Raw genomic sequence first — 16170 nt, 5'->3', positions numbered from 1 at the left:
AGATCTCACGTTGAGTGTAAACCCTTGCGATATGAAGCAGAGTGCATTATTATAAATGAGAGAAATGAGGACATTACATGTTATATGCTGTGTATGTTTGATTTTATTTTTCGTTTATTTACCCCTAGTTTGCATCACTAAATAAAACCTACATAAGATAATATAAAAATATATGTATACTTTTGTATATTGCATTTCATTGTATGCACATGAATTATAAAGTGGTAGTATGATATATAGATTGAACAATAAAAACAAAAAGCATCTCGTTAACAATGCCCCCCTGATGTTTGGTGTTTATTTGAAATATGATCACAATTGGAAACTGTCTCTATAATGCTACTATGCGGAAAGGAACCTCGAGGGGAAATCCAACACTTTGTAAAAAAAAGTGGATGATTTCACCTCCTAAACTATACATTCAAATTGTCTCTGAACAGTGTCAGTATGTGTCATAATTACACAGGTTCTCCCTGCAACACAGAGGAAAGAGCACACCCACAATAATGGTCTTCCCTTCTATATCGTTGCTGTTGGACAGAAATCTGATAAAAAAATAAACGGTGTCATGCAAAAGTAGCTAAAATAGCCACTCTACAAGTTCAAAACACATTGCATTGTGACATATTGAGCTTGTAGATTATTAACGTGTTTTAGCTAGTGGTTAATTTGAAAGTGAAAGTGGTTAAGTGTGCCTGTGGGTTTGACCAATATTTAACAAATGAAAAGCATTAACAAGTGCTTAATAAATACAGGTTCTCTTTTCCACGTCCTGAAAGGTAACCGCTTTGGACTTCCACCCTACAGCGACGATATGTAATGACAATTTTAGCTTGACAACAAATCATTCTGCAATGTCTGTACTCTTGTGTCACCAGGTATAGGCCCCTCAAAGTGCAGAAGACCTTGAATAGCACTTTTATAATATATTAGTGAAAGCTATATTATTATGGCCAACAAATACATCTGTCTTGTTCAGTGACAATATAAGTCATAAACAAAACTGTTGCCAAAGAAACATCTGTTGAAAATGTTTAAAAAGAAATAAAAAAAAAGAAATCACATTTGTTTCAAAATATACAAAAACTTTAATGTATATGTAACAATCTCTTATCACTATATGGTATATCTATGTGGGTGTGACATATATTTTCTCCCAAATAATTTCTTTAGCCTATTTTGTTGTACAGTATGTTTTGGAACATATGGCATGTCTTTATGCATAGCTATTGAGAGATTGTTACAACACCCAGACTTCTGCTGTAAACTAAGAATATTCATATAATAATTCAATATTCAATCTTTTTTTGACAAGAACAACTTAGTTGACTTGGAATTCTTTATGTGTGCCCAGAGATGACGAGAACAAGAATAATTCAATGTAACGCTTGCCATCAGGCAACAGATAGTTCCAAACACTGTATCGTGCAAAGGGAGTTCCACCGCGCCTCAAGCCAGGTTCAGGCTGGTTCTGTGCATGAGCAAGACAGGAGCAAGACACATATGGCAAAAAGAACATGGGCACTGGAGCAACTCGGATATTTGGAGCTTTTTTTAAAAACAACGTTTCGATGTTGCTACATGACGAACCTGACCTGTAAATAAAATAAAAGTTGCTCCAGTGCCTTTGTTCTTTTTACTGCTATATAGTAGTTCCAAACTTTGAATCCTCATAATGGGTGTTGATGAAGATACATGAACCACATGATTGCGTCGTGGCAAGAGAGTGCTCTTGCAAGAGAGAGAGACTTTCAGTGAGTCTGTCTCTATCTGGTGTCCTAGTGCCAAGATGCTTTTTATGAATTGACACTGTACACTCATTAATATTTAAACAATTTCATTGTATATTTTAGCAATAGAAAAATGGTTAATAAAAATAAACATACGTTTTAAAACGTTAAACGGTGTCTTGCAAAGAGGGTGTAGTGTTTTAAGGTTACTTTCATTGTACATTACAGTAGAAAAACTGTTACCAATAAAGAAAAACTAACTTTAAAAAGTGTTTTGCATACACAGTATGTTTTGACTTTTGAGGCTGCTAGAAGTTTTCTTTTTAACTAAACGTAGCCTACTTGGCACATCAGGTATAAAAATTCAAATAATTATAGGTTTTTGTTTTTATAAAATTGGGATTTATTTTATGAAACTATAGAACTTATACTTTTAAAATTATTTATCAATAGCAACATACCCAGCCAAAATTACCATTTCACCTGGGGTGCCTTCCCATATGGCTCGATCTCCCAAAATCCCAAGTTTCCAACCCAATCCCTAATCCTCAAGGATTTACAGTATGTGTGTATGCATGTGTACTGTACATTGTGTGTTATGTACAGGCTTGTGGTTGTTTTAGAGCATGAGAAAGATACTTACAGTTTGTCCCCCCACACACTGGAACTACCAACAGCTTGACCTTCTCAAATCATTTTCATAATGTTTATTCATGTATTTAAATAGTGTTGTTTCTAGTTGTCCTCAGTCACCCACTAAAGGAAAGGTCCAGGTCCATCATCTTTTGCTCGGCCTCACTCAGCCCATAGGGGGAGCCACCGCTACTGCTGTAGTCCATAGAGTGGCAGCGACCTTTCCTCTTCTCCAAGGAGGATATGCTGAAAGTAGAGCTGCGTTGTCGCCCCTTGTGACCGGGGGCAGCAGCGCAAGACTGGGCCTCCTTCAATTTGCGGGCCAGGATGTTCCTTTGGATGGGAGACGGGCCGCGGCGACTCCAGTTCTGCTCGGCCCGCTCTGTGCGATCCAAACCCAGGTGACGGTCCCCACCAGGGGGGCCACCGATCCCTGAGGTACCCCCTGCTCCGGCCCCACCACTATCACCGCCACCTCTATTTCCACCGCTCTTTCGCCTTGCTCGTTCCCCAGTTCCATTGAGTATTGATTTGTTGTGCAGATCAGGCACAGAGACGGCTGCAGTGCTGGTCCCCATGTGTTTGACTTGGCTGTTGAGACAAGGCCCAGACATATCCACCCAGGGCTTCCGCAGGTCATTCCCATTGGGTCTGGATTTGGTGCTGGGCCACTCCGACACACCCTGCTCTGGAATGGGGTAGGAGGGAAAGTGGGCATTCTCCCTGATTCCTCTGGTCCTACAGCTTCCCTCTGGGAGGGTCCGGGAAGCCACCTGGAGAGGACACGGTAAACAGATTTATAGGTCAGTGGTTCTCAACCTCAGTAAGATGCTTTTTCAGACATGCTGAATTAAGTACCAATTAATGCCACTTACTACGTGGCAACGGTAAGGTGATTGGTTGAACTTGTATAGAACCTTGGGCTGTAAGCTACTACCTGGGCATGATACTGTATATAGTCAAAATATTGACTATTATCTGTTGATTCTGTGATCTGTTATTGAGGAGCCAGAAGTAGTTATTCAATTAGCATGGTGAAACAGCTCTTAAAATCACACTTTTAGCATAATAGTAAACACAATCATAGTTCATTCTACAATATATGGTGTAAAGATACTGATACTTATTTTAGGGTGCGTTAAATTAGTGTATTCATGTTATATTACCCTTGATGGAAGTTCTCTAGCACAACAGAAATCAATAGGTCACCAATAGAGGTGTAACCTGAGCAATAACGATTTTTAGACGTGTTTGGTCATCCAATGACAGTGAAGATGGACGTCAGATGAAGATGGACGTCAATATTTGCACTTAAACCATGCCTAGGTAGCCATATACCTAGAAGCCAGAACCTTGGGTTATAACCCAAGGTTCTTTCAAAGTTCATTATCGCTTTAAGTTTGAATAGCTAACCTGGGTCATGCTCCTCTCTCTGAACTGTCTGGAGGTGGCAGAGGGCGGTGGCTGAGGTTTGGGGTCATTGAAACTAAAACTAGAGGCCCGGCGGAAATTCTGATTCCTCTGATGGGGGTTTCCAACTCCCGTCTCACTTCTCCCTCCCTTAAGTCCTCCTAACCCACTCCTCTCCACCATTTCCACCCAGTCAGCCGTGCGTTCATGTCGTTTTGAGCTCCCCCCAGGCCCAAAACCAGGAACATTGGGCCCTAGGACAAGCTCCACCCTGGGACTCAACCTGTCCGGCGTGGACCTAGAGGTCACCATCAGGGTCCTGGGTTCGGGGAACGGTGCTGTGATACGGAAGTTACTGAGATCTGCCTCGTCCTGAAGGTCCAGCGGGACAGAGGTGCTGGCGGACAATGCAGATGCAGAGAACGCTATCGGGGTGGTTGGGGCAGGGGAGTGGGCAGGGGAAGCCGAGGACTCCAGCAGGGTGTCATCGACAGGGCTGGAGGAGACGTGGTACAGCTGGGTCGCCTCCCTCAAACCTTGCTTCTTCATTTCCTTCAGCTGCTGCTGAGCCAAGCGGTACCTAGGGAGATGTTTACCAAAACACTGTTGAGATGATGTCACTATCCCATCCATGTGCTATTTAGACACAACTCATATTTTCCAAGACTGTGATTTTGGTTGTTTGTGTTGTCAAAGTGTAATTTTCTGCACAGCGTGTTATATACCAATATACGTACATGCCATGCAGGGTGTAAAATGAACCAAGATTCTATACCAACCCAAAGATAGGTGGAAGCAGTTTCTGCCCAGAGGGAGAAAGCCTCTCTGGATCCTGGGGCAGCGGTACAACCAGAGGCTGTGAAAGAGGCTGACACCCAAGGGGGGGCCTCTCCTTCTCCAGCCCGCCTTGTTGGCCCTGGCTGTCTGACAGACTGGGCCTTTGAAGGCTGTGCCCGCAGATGGATGCCTCATCAGAAAGTTTGCGTCCTCCGGGGGAATGCATGGATCCTCGCCTCACGGAGCTGCATGGTGGGGTTTTGCAGACCTTTCTCCATACAGTGACCAGGATGGTAGCCAGAATCACGGCCAGACACAGGGAGATCCCAATCACTGCCACCAGGTTACCTCCTAGCAGAGAACCTCTGACCGCCACAGGGGGCAGGGATGGGGAGGGATGAGGCAAAACTGAGGGTAGGAAGACAGACAATCGTGTAAAAAGCTCAGTTTCAAAATAATAGCCTAATTCACTGCTGATGGCACACATGGCACACATACAACCTGTATAGAATAGACAAAATGAAAAAATAATAATATGACAGTTAAGAAATCAAGTTGAGCCACTGACCCGCACATTCCTCCAGTGAGCATAGAGACTGCTCCTTCACCATGCCCGTGCACTGCAGCCCTCCAACACCAGAGGGCAGCAGACACTCGCGGACTCGCTCCCTGACCCCCTCTCCACAGCTCACACTGCACACACTCCAGGGCAGCCAGGGGCCCCATGACTCTGTAGTCAGATTGATAACAAATCAAATTGAGGATTAATCTGCACGCCACTTTCCTACATAGAGCTACCTAAGTAAAAACTAGGATAAAAACTAAAGGTGACAGTGCCTTTGCAGTCGTAGCCCCACTGTGGAATGGCCTTCCACTGGCATTAAGAAAAGCAGTAGGTTGATTCCTTCAAAAAGCTGCTAAAACACACCTGTTTCCTAATTGCTAATAACAATGTCATCAAAAAGGCGAATAATGGAGTCTCCCCGTGTCTCTCAGGGTAGTTAATACCCTCACAAAAACATGTAGTAATCCTGGTCGCTATAACGCCTCCCCCATGACAGCTGTGGCGCCTGATGGAGGGGAAGGGAACTGGTTGGAATAACGTGTTCCTTCCACGCGCTACATCCAACCGGGGAAACTCCCCCCTGTCAGGTGACAAGAAGGTCAGTTGGCTCTCATGCATTGAAGGAGGCATGAGCTCGGCCCTGGCCTCCCTAGGCTGGTGAGGGGAGTGTAGCGCCCAGGATCACTTAGAAAATTGGCACCGGGTGAAAACTAAGGGTTACAAAATCGCGGGATAATACATTTTAAAAAAAGGCAAATAATGGCCAATACCTCGGCCAGGCTCTAATTGAGATCTCACTCGAGGATGCTGAATCTCACCTGTGCTTCTGTGGACCACCAGGCAGGTCTGCGCTGGGCTCGGAGAGCGGCTGAAGTTGAACACAAACCGAAAGCAGTACTTATTCCTTCCCGGGTAGAACACGGAGCAGTTAAACTCTGTCTCGTTTTCCCCCTGCGTCAGCCAATTAAAAGCCAGCGGCGGAGAGGGGGGCTCCTCTGAGCCGAACCCCGCCGATGCGGTACCCCCTGCCCCCGTCCCGGACAAACCGGCGACCCCCGTTGCCACCCCTCCGTCCTGATAGAGCAACACTTTCCCGTTGATGTGAGCGCACGGCGGGGTGACTAGCTTGATGGTCATCGCTCCCTCACACCCAGTCCTGTAAGAGTTGGCGTTGTCCACCAGCAGCTTGTAGGAGAAGATACGGGACAGGTAGAGTGGCCCCGAGCTCTTCACTTCCTGGGTTGTGTGCGGGGACCGCAGAGCCACTCGAATGAAGTCTTTCTCTGTGAACGGGAAGGCGCAGGGCAGCTGGACGCTCTGAGATCGGACAGCTGCGATCGGGTGGCGTGTACGGACTCGGACCTTGTCAATGCTGTTTCTGCCGATCTGGTTGTACTCCATGTAGCTGACTTCCAGGAAGAGGGCGGTGTTCAGGATGGATGAGCAGCCCTGGAAGTGTTCATTAGTGGATATCCCTACCTGGTGGGGAGGTGGAGAGAGAAGGATGGAGTTAGGGCTGGGCAATATCGATATTATATCCATATCATGATATGAGTCGTGGTATTGTCTGATATTTTGGATAGTTGTTTCGACCACGTATGGTAACCCAGAACCTTCCATAACCTGTTTTTCTTTTTGTTTAAGTTTCCATAACCAGAAGCACCCCTGAAGGGGTTCATAAAGAATACTTTAAAAAAGTGAAAATAGTTAGTAAAGAGCTAGTACCACCTCCTGAGCAGGCCCCATATTAGGTTCTGAGAACCATATCTGAAACTGAGCCGGAGCATATGTAAACAAAATACAAATCCAGAACGGTGAAATATGTTATAGTAGTAAAAAAAAAAAGAGTCTATAATGATATGGTATGAGAGTTGTATTTTCCTGGTTTTAATCACTTCAGCCCTATTTTATTCTTTGTGCACCTCTCCACTGCATTCCTCTCATCATTTATCATTTAACAGCACAACTATTAATTTTTTTCGTTGAATCCAGAGCAGTTCACACCAAGTGCAGGATGCATTGTATATGGTCTCCAATAAGCAGAACATCAAATGCTTTAGCGATCAGACGCTTCCTCATAGTAACAATGTAATGTGATGTAATGCATTCTTACTTGGAAAGATCCTGAGTGGTTCCCAGCCCTCTCCACCGCTATGTGAAAAGTGGGCCACTGCACCTGCAGTTCAGGACTCCACCAGTAGGAGGGGGCGTCCACGCTACTGCCCTCTGACCCGTTAATACGAGCGGTTGCGGCTACGCTGGTCCATCTCAGATGGAATCGGAATGTTCCGGCGTACAGGAAGCAGGAGCAGTTGAACTCGACCCTCCCCTCCGATTGGTTGTCAGGGAGGGTTCTGGTCAGCAGCGTGGCGTTGGTTTCCGTGTCGACCAGAGAGAGGACGACGTTGTGGACGTCCGTGGCGTTGCGCTCTGTGCTGTAGTCCACAAACACACTGGCGTTACTGAGGGCAACGTGGAGGGAGGGCCACAGGCTGAGCCCTGCCATGGCTGCATGGGCATAAGGGAGGAGGGCACAGGCACACAATGAGACACATTTTAGGGCAGTGGTGGTTCTCAAACTTCTCTATTTCAAGGACCCCCCCAGTTTGATATGCAGTAGGTCAGTGATTCTCAAACTTTTTTCATATCAAGGACCCCCAGTTTGGTATGCATTAGGCAGGCCACGGACCCCCATAACTCCTGAGAGTGTACAGAACCAAATGGACCCACTCTCAGAGTTAACTGTCAATAATTTAGCTGGGTACCTCCTGGAACCCTGTCCCCAGACCCCACTTTGAGAACCACTGCATTGTTTGTGGCACAGAACTCCAATTGGATAACATTTTTCATCTCTGGGATCCCAGCCTACACTGTAAATGTCAATTTAACTCTGAGAGTGTACAAAGGTCAAGGTCAAGTTTATTTTGTCCAAATCTGGGCAATTTGTGCTACGGCAGATTTAAGAAAAGACACATTAAACATGCATAAAACAAAAACATAGACATAAAACACCCACAAGATCCAGATCAAATGGAACCGATTGGACCTGTAAGGGTCCATTTGGTTCCATTTGTCATGTACACTCTTGGAGTTAAAAACCCCATAAGGGTCCTCAAACACCTGGTGAATGAACAATGTACCAAAAACCCTGTTGGAATTTGAATAAATTGAGGCGCTCGGGTGGCGCAGTGGTAAAAGTCCCTGCCCACCACCACAGAGGTTGTGGGTTCAAATCCACCGTGTCGCATCCGGCTTTGTCAGCAGGGAGTGTTGGGTGGGAGGAGTAGAACGAAGGCTCTACGTCCTCCCGGTGGAGTCTCCTCACTGGCAGGTGGGTCAGTAGGATACAACAGCAGTGACAACACAGAAATGTGTGGGGAGAAAATCAATTGGCATAACGACCAAGTTGGTGAGAAAAAGGGGGTAGAAATAATTGGCTACTCTAAATGTATAATACAAATAAATAAATAAAAGAATTTGAACAAATTGGTCCAAAGGGACCACACAGTTCAGATCGATCCAATTACGGAAATCTTAAAAGCTTGACTCACACTGCTCATTTGATATCCTCTGAGTCTGTTCTGTGCTTTAAGGATCGTGTTTGCTTTGATAAAACATTCTAATAGGCAGTATATACACCCATTCCATCGAGGCTATTTGTTTTCCTGTTTCTCTTTACCAAGTACTGCGGCCTATTCATGATGATATCAATGCAGTGTCATGCATTGCTTTAAACACCATTGTTCAGAGTAAATACTGTTGTGTGTTACTCTCATCCTAACAAAGCAAAGCACGCCAAAGGAAAGAGGGTGTAGGCACAGGAAGAGACTGACCCGCCATTTACCTCCCCCCACCCCCTTTCCATTTATAGCTGAACTTTTCTCACCAATTTGAAAGAGTTCGTAACGCAGGTGCAGCTGTTACCGTTTTTAGATACTTCTACGCCTCCAACCCTAAGCGATATTTTTGTAAAAATACAAAGTTTTCCTCTCTGTTAGGTAGCAAGGTCATCATTGCACACCTTTAGTTTATTCAGGGGGGGTCATTTGAAAGCTTTCAAGCAAATGCACATACAGTACATTACAACACAAGTTTCAATTGACAGGCAAGGAAAGACACTCAGATTGCATAGTAGCCTATCATACAAGAGAAGTTTTAAATTGATCAAGTGGAATCAATCTGTCTAATTTTAGGGAACACACATACATACACACACACACACACACGCACACGCACAGTCGCACACGCTAGGGCTTTCACCGACTAGTATAACCACTAGTCGACTTTGTTGGTACTAGTCGAAAAAATAAATAAATAATAATAATAATAATAATAATAATTTGTTTTAATGCCATAGTAATGGCAATGGGGATCCTTGGAGACGCTGCTGTGGTGCTGTGCCAGAAGCGCTTCCCTTAAAACGCCATAAAAATAAGGGCAGGAGGATAATAATAATAGTAATATAGTAGTAGGATGGCATTAAAACAATGCCCCCCCCCCTAAAAAAAAATGTAAATTTCGACTAGTCGACTAGTCAACTACTACTTGGTCAAATGAGTCGACTAGTCAAAATCATTAGTTGTGACTGCCCTAGCACACGCACATGCATGCATGCGCGTGCGTGTGTGTGTTTATTTCAGGTAACGTAGGAGGTGACAGAGGTAGTTGTCGGCACTCACCATATCCTGTGAGTAACAGCAGGAATGGCAGCAGTGAGACAGAGCCCTGTGGCATCCCGATGGCGTTGCCTCTTGAGTTCTCCTACACCACATGACCCTCCTCATCCACCATCCCACAGCTCTGGGAATCAACAAGGCCACAGTGAGGTTTTGGTTATCATGATAGCTAAAATAGCTTAAATAGTAGCTTAAATCAGTGGTTCTCAAACATTTTCATGTCAATGAGCCCCAAATTGATATGTGTTTGGCCGCAGACCCCCATCTTAAAGGATTTTGTGCCAGGGGCCCCAATTATAGAGAACAGTTGATTTATTATAAAATTGTATATTAAAAATGTGTCACAATTTTTCTGAATATTTCAAAAATAGCAGATCTACAATAGACAACACTTTCAGAACCACTGGCTAAAATGTTGAGTTTTCACGGTCTTAAAGGCTGCATTACATTAAATAAACAATGAATGTTTGATCCTATTTGTGTGCAAATATCATCACATTATCAATATTGCGGTAATGGGACAGGCCCATTTGATTGTCCTTATCGTTCATCCCTATAGCTGACACTCGTCTAAAGTGACATACGGTGATGACCTGTGACCTTTATAATGGCCGTCTCGACACAATGTTGGCTACATAGCAAAGTGTTCTGTGGAAAGAAACCAAGTGTGCATTCTTTTATATACCACATTAGCCACAGGACCGCTAGAATTGTGTTATAGACAGAGGTGTCTTCTTCTGCCTTTGTCTTTACTACTGTATACAGTAGGTTCAGAAGTGCACACACAAGTGCAACAGAAGGTCTTCCACCCACCCGTCACAAAATTTATGACCATTGAATGCTCAGGATGTTGCCAAAACACAATGGAAATGTTCTCCATCATTGTGTTTTTTTCCATCCAGTGCTCATGTTCAGAAACAATATAATGCAAGAATAACTTCAAGGGTAGCTTGCTGTCTCGCACACCGTCTGTCACATTCTTTGTTTTGGAAGGTTAATGAATCAAAATACTCTATATGAACATGGACCCACACTCGGGATGAGTCAGCTCTCCAGTATTTAATTTGCAAATTCAAGACGTGTCATATAGTCTGAAAAAGACTAGGGAGGAACTGATTGTCTTGAGTGCGTTCAGTGTTAATAGAGTTTTGTGGATTTCCTTGGGACCCCACACAGTAAAATCGTCTGTGTTATCCTCAATAACTGATCCAAATGGATCCGTAGCCATAAGGGTCCGTAATATTTTACACTCTCAGTGTTAAATGAACACTGAAAATGTTTACTGTGCACCTAGAGAAGGTTGACTACAGAAGCCAGTGAGTGAGTGAGCACATAAACTAAATGAATCAAAATAGTAAAAAAGAAACATTTGGCCTGTTTTCTCATAAAATGTGACCATTTCCATTAGTCACCATTCAAAGTTGAGCATGGAGGAGATGATTTGATTTTAAATTAAAAAAATTACAACTTCATAATAATTTAACCATATACCCATATAGGCTGGTCGACATCCAACCTATGACTCAAATAGAATCAATTACCTTTGTTAGAATCTCGATGATGTTCTTGGTGACTTGAAAGAAAGCCAAAGTCAGTGCTCTTCCGTTATGTTTAAGAACATCTGGGTTTAATCAATTAACATCACACTGCGAGGGTGTATGGATTGGGGATACAAGGTGACACATAACTGCTTAACGTATAAGATATTACATGCATACGCTGAGTGATCGGTCTCTATGTCTTAAATCTATTAAGTTTATCCCCTGCTTTTGTCAGGACACATCTGCCCAATGGTGGAAAGTAACTAAGTACATGTACTCAAATACTGTACAAATTTGAGGAATCTTTACTTTACTGGAGTATTTCCAATTTTCTGTACTTTTACTTCTACTCCACTACATCTCAGAGGCAAATATTGTACTTTTAACTCCACTACAATTATTCGAAAATTTTAGTTACTAGTTACTTATAGCACTTTATCCTTATATACTTTGGCTATTTGAAAATAGCAGATCTACAAGCTTTGCGATGCATTGTGAGCTTGTAGATCTACTATTCAAAACATTTTGTATACATTTTGGAACACTTGTGTATGCCTAGGACATTCTGCATAATGAGTACTTTCTTTCAACTTTTGGAACTTTAAGTACATTTTGATACCAATACTTTTGCACTTTTACCCAAGTAGCCTACTACTACAGTTTGAAATCAGGACTTTTACAGACAGAGTAATTCTATATTGCAGTATTGCTTTTTACTTAAGTAAAACATGCGAGTACTTTTCCCACCACTGCATCTGCCCTACTACTCCTAGTACAGAGACTAAACAGTTGACACCCCTTTCTTACCGGGTAGCTCATTATCTTTATAGCCTTATACTTTTGCAAAGCTGGGAGGGAAAAAAGCATGTATAGTCTACTTACATTTCCTCTAGTGTCAGCGCAACATTATTCCATCTGCTGTTATCGTAACGCTATGGATTGATGATTAAACGCCTGATAATCCACTGATCAGGCAGTTACTATACTGCGGGACAGCAGCAATATGACAGAGAGAAGCGCCTGTGGTTAAAGAGAGCGTCAGTCAGTGTTGCCAGATATAGAGCACCGAAGTCCTGACGTGACTCGTTCATCCCCAGGTTTGCGGAAGTAATTTCTCTATGGAGAATAACATTGGGTCATCTTAGAATCGTCTCATATAAGAATTGTGGTCCAAAAATAAACACCGCGTGTCGGCGTTATTGTCAGGGAGGGGGTTCTGTATCGTTTATGATAGTCAGTCACTTATATTTGATACAGTCTGTTTCTGGCGAAAATGTAACTAATTCGGCGGAAGTAACATTAGCGTTTTCTCACCGTCAGTTGATGCTTCATATCCATAAGAGTCAACACGCCGGGGTCATTTGTTTATTTTTGGAACACAGTTCTTATTTGACGCGATATTAAATACGTCTATGGGATTCAGAACGGGGGTGGAAAACTGCGAACCAGGTAGACAAACAAAGGATGTGTAAATTACGTCAGACTTCGGCGGTCTATTGCGAGAGAAATAAGCAACTAGGTCTATGAAAACAAGCCCCAAAAAAGCAACTATAGGCTGAGCACTTTAAACACTTTAGTTTATACAGTACATCGGCTATTTGAACTTGTAGATCAGCTTTTAGATCTGCTATTTTCAAAGATATCTTGAAAATAAAAAGTTTAATAATATTTGGAATATTTGAAAAAATCACATGAGCATCGAATATTTGAAAATAGCCGATCCACAAGCGCACAACGCGTTGTGAGCTTGTAGATCTACTATTTTCAAAAAAAAATCTTGTGAAGTGAAACATTTTCAATACCTAAAAAAAACAAAAACATTTTAACACTCATCTGGTACAGGGGTCACAAAATACTTTTAGATGGGGTACCGTGGCGTGGACAAATACATTTGGGGGTCCTAGACATGAGAATGTTTGAGAACCACTAATTTAAACAACATTAGGAATCAAGCCTAAATAAGCAACTACACTTTAGAAACAATCCCAAAAAAAAAACACAACCCGCAACTACCTATATTTACAAGCAACTTTATAATACAAGTCGCTTATAATAAGCAGACATGGCAACACTGAATATGACAGAGCGCTCGCCGCGTCCGTCGGAGGAGCGCCTGTGGTTAAAGAGAGCGTGTGAGAGAGACACATGAACGCGCATTCTGAGGATACGCTGTCTTGACCACCAATTACATCCATGGCTTATTGAGCTAAATTTGAAGCGGCATGCAGCCAGTGGTGGAAGAAGTAAAATTTTTACTTGAGTAAAAGTATCATACTGCAATGTAGAAATACTCTACAAGTAAAAGTCCGGAATTCAAAATTTACTTGAGTAAAAGTACAAAAATATTGGTATCAAAATCTACTTAAATTACCAAAAGTAGAAAGTAAAATGTAAGAATGTCCCCATTTCATACATTTTCACAAGTTTTCAAATGTATAAAAATATTTTGAAAATAGCAGATCTACAAGCTCACAATGCCTGGCATTGCCACGCATTGTGAGCTTGTAGATCGGCTATTTTCAAATGGCCGTAATGTATACAGGACTGAAGTGGTTAATGTGTGTTTTGTAATAATAATCAACATCTACAAAGTAACTAGTAACTAAAGTCTTCAAATAATTGTAGTGGAGTAAAAGTACAATATTTGCCTCTGAGATGTAGTGGATTAGAAGTGTAAAAGTACTGAAAATTGGAAATACAGGAAATACTCCAGTAAAGTAAAAGTACCTCAAAATTTTACTTAAGTACAGTACTTGAGTAAATGTATTTAGTTACTTTACACCACTGCATGCAGCATTGTCTATGTATGCTGATGTCTGCCAGACATTTCAAATATATGGACGTATAAAGGAAAATTTGATTCAAAGTGGCTAATTGAAAGATTTAATCAAGATAAGCAAATCCCCAAAATGGACTTTGGCATCAAACCTGAATGGGCATGACAGACAGTAGAGGCTTACACCTATAGGCCAGTGATTCTCAACCTGTGGGTCGGGACCCCCAGGAAGGTCCCCACATGATTGGGGGGGGGTGTCAGTGAAGTGACAATTTAAGGACTTTTAAGACCTTTTTAATACCTCAAAAACAAAAGATAGAGAGAAAAGAAAAAGACCATTATTGCATCAAAATTAATCAACAAACTATACTATAAAAACTGGTCAAACAAAAAAAAACTGGCCAAATTGTCAAATAGTATAAGAAAGACACAAAAAATGTTTTATCTGTGGAACAGAGTCAAACTAAATGTAATGCCTCAACTCCTACATTCCAAGTGCTTGTCAGGGTGGGGGGTCCCCAGTTCAAATATGATTATTTTGGGGGGTCACGGCCTGAAAAGGTTGAGAACCACTGCTATAGTATAGGCTACCCCTCTCGTAGACATTTTCTGAATATTTCCACCATATAAAATGCTGCCGCTGCACCACTTCCGGGGTATATTACCAAAGTGCAGTGTCAACAAAAATAAAGAAGCTGGAAAACAAAAAGTAAAGCCATTAAGCCAACTCAAACAGCAAACCAAAACTAAATCCCTTCCCTCTCCTGGGGGCACTTTATGGGCAATACAAACGGTGCATTATAAGGCAATGAATCAGCGAGGAGCGTGGGGATTTATCTTTACAGAGAAGCAATAACACGCAGGGTCACCATAAGGTTAATGCACAGGTGCCTGTTGTTGCCTGGGGGAGAAACTGACTATAGAGAAACATGTGAGGCAAGATGGATGTTAGGCTATATTTCATGGCTACAAATGACAAAGCTAAAACATTTCATTTATGTGACTCACAGGTGTCAAAGTTACATTTGAATTATACACCATTGGTTCTCAAAGTGCGGCCCAGGGACCCCCAGGGGTCCTTGAGGGGGTTCCATTGGGGGGTGGGGGGGGGGGGGGCTTAGCAAAATGTGGAATAGTTTAAACACTATTTCATTGTATGGCTATATGTGTACAGGCCTGGTTATCTATACAAGCTCACATTCACAACCCGGTGCATTGTGAGCTTGTAGATCTGCTATGTCTGCTGACAAAATCTTCTCTTATGGGGTTCCCTGGCACAAAATCCTTTAAAATTGGGGTCTGCAGCCTAATAATACATCATTTTGAGGCCTTGACATGAACAGGTTTGGGAACCACTGATCTGTACAGACACATGAGTGCCAAGATAAACGTATGTGCCATACGAGGCAGAGAAATAAAAATGCTTTATGGCACATAGGCCTCATGTGCCAAATACTTGTGTACTGGTACAGTCTGTACCGCCTGATATCTCTCACAATTAATCTGCGCTTCACTCTCACGCAGGCTACATAACCTGAATGACACGTTGACGATAATCCACTGACAACAAACTATTTCAGGTTTCAAAGAGATAGGATGACACTCAGTGTGTCAGTCAAGGCGTGAATTAACCTCACAATGCACTAGTGTGCGTGTCAGCTCCGTCTTGACATGCATGGACAGGGACGATTTCATGTAGCTATACAGCGAACACTCCCCCAATAAACCCAAGGTCGTGTGTATGAATCTTATTAGCATGTCGATGACCTTGGCACCAGGCCAGTGCTCAAAGGTTTCCTGTACGCCAATTTGAGTCCATCAGCCATCAATGGGCGAACCACATGGCAGGGTAATCTAATCAGTGCGGTTCTGCAGACCCTCATGTTCAAACCAGGGAAAACAGGAAGCTACTGTATAGCAGAGGAGTGGAGCTGCAAACCCTCTTTACTGCTCAGCTCTGTGCACAATAGGAACAAAGGGTTTGGCTAATCTCTGTTTTAAGACGCTCGAATAAAGAGAATTAGGCTACTTCAAATAAAAGAACGCATAGCCTGCATAGTTA

General features: G+C 42.7%; 1 protein-coding gene across 1 annotated transcript; it reads right to left on the bottom strand.

The window, feature by feature from the left end:
• Window positions 1-72: 72 nt before the first annotated feature.
• Window positions 73-12328, bottom strand: thsd1 (thrombospondin, type I, domain containing 1). The gene is made up of 8 exons (XM_080434550.1): window positions 12215-12328; window positions 9795-9915; window positions 7229-7623; window positions 5934-6594; window positions 5119-5280; window positions 4553-4958; window positions 3777-4353; window positions 73-3136 (listed from the first exon to the last, which is right to left on the bottom strand). Exons 2-8 carry the CDS (start codon window positions 9847-9849, stop codon window positions 2480-2482), a joined length of 2913 nt encoding a protein of 970 aa, XP_080290676.1. The 5' UTR covers window positions 9850-9915; window positions 12215-12328; the 3' UTR covers window positions 73-2479.
• Window positions 12329-16170: the final 3842 nt, after the last annotated feature.

The sequence above is a fragment of the Gymnoscopelus braueri genome (genome assembly GCF_963280865.1).
Source record: "Gymnoscopelus braueri genome assembly, chromosome: 8".
In the NCBI taxonomy this organism is placed as follows: domain Eukaryota; kingdom Metazoa; phylum Chordata; class Actinopteri; order Myctophiformes; family Myctophidae; genus Gymnoscopelus; species Gymnoscopelus braueri.
Note: the sequence above shows the minus strand (reverse complement) of the source record. Positions and strands in the feature narration are given on the sequence as shown.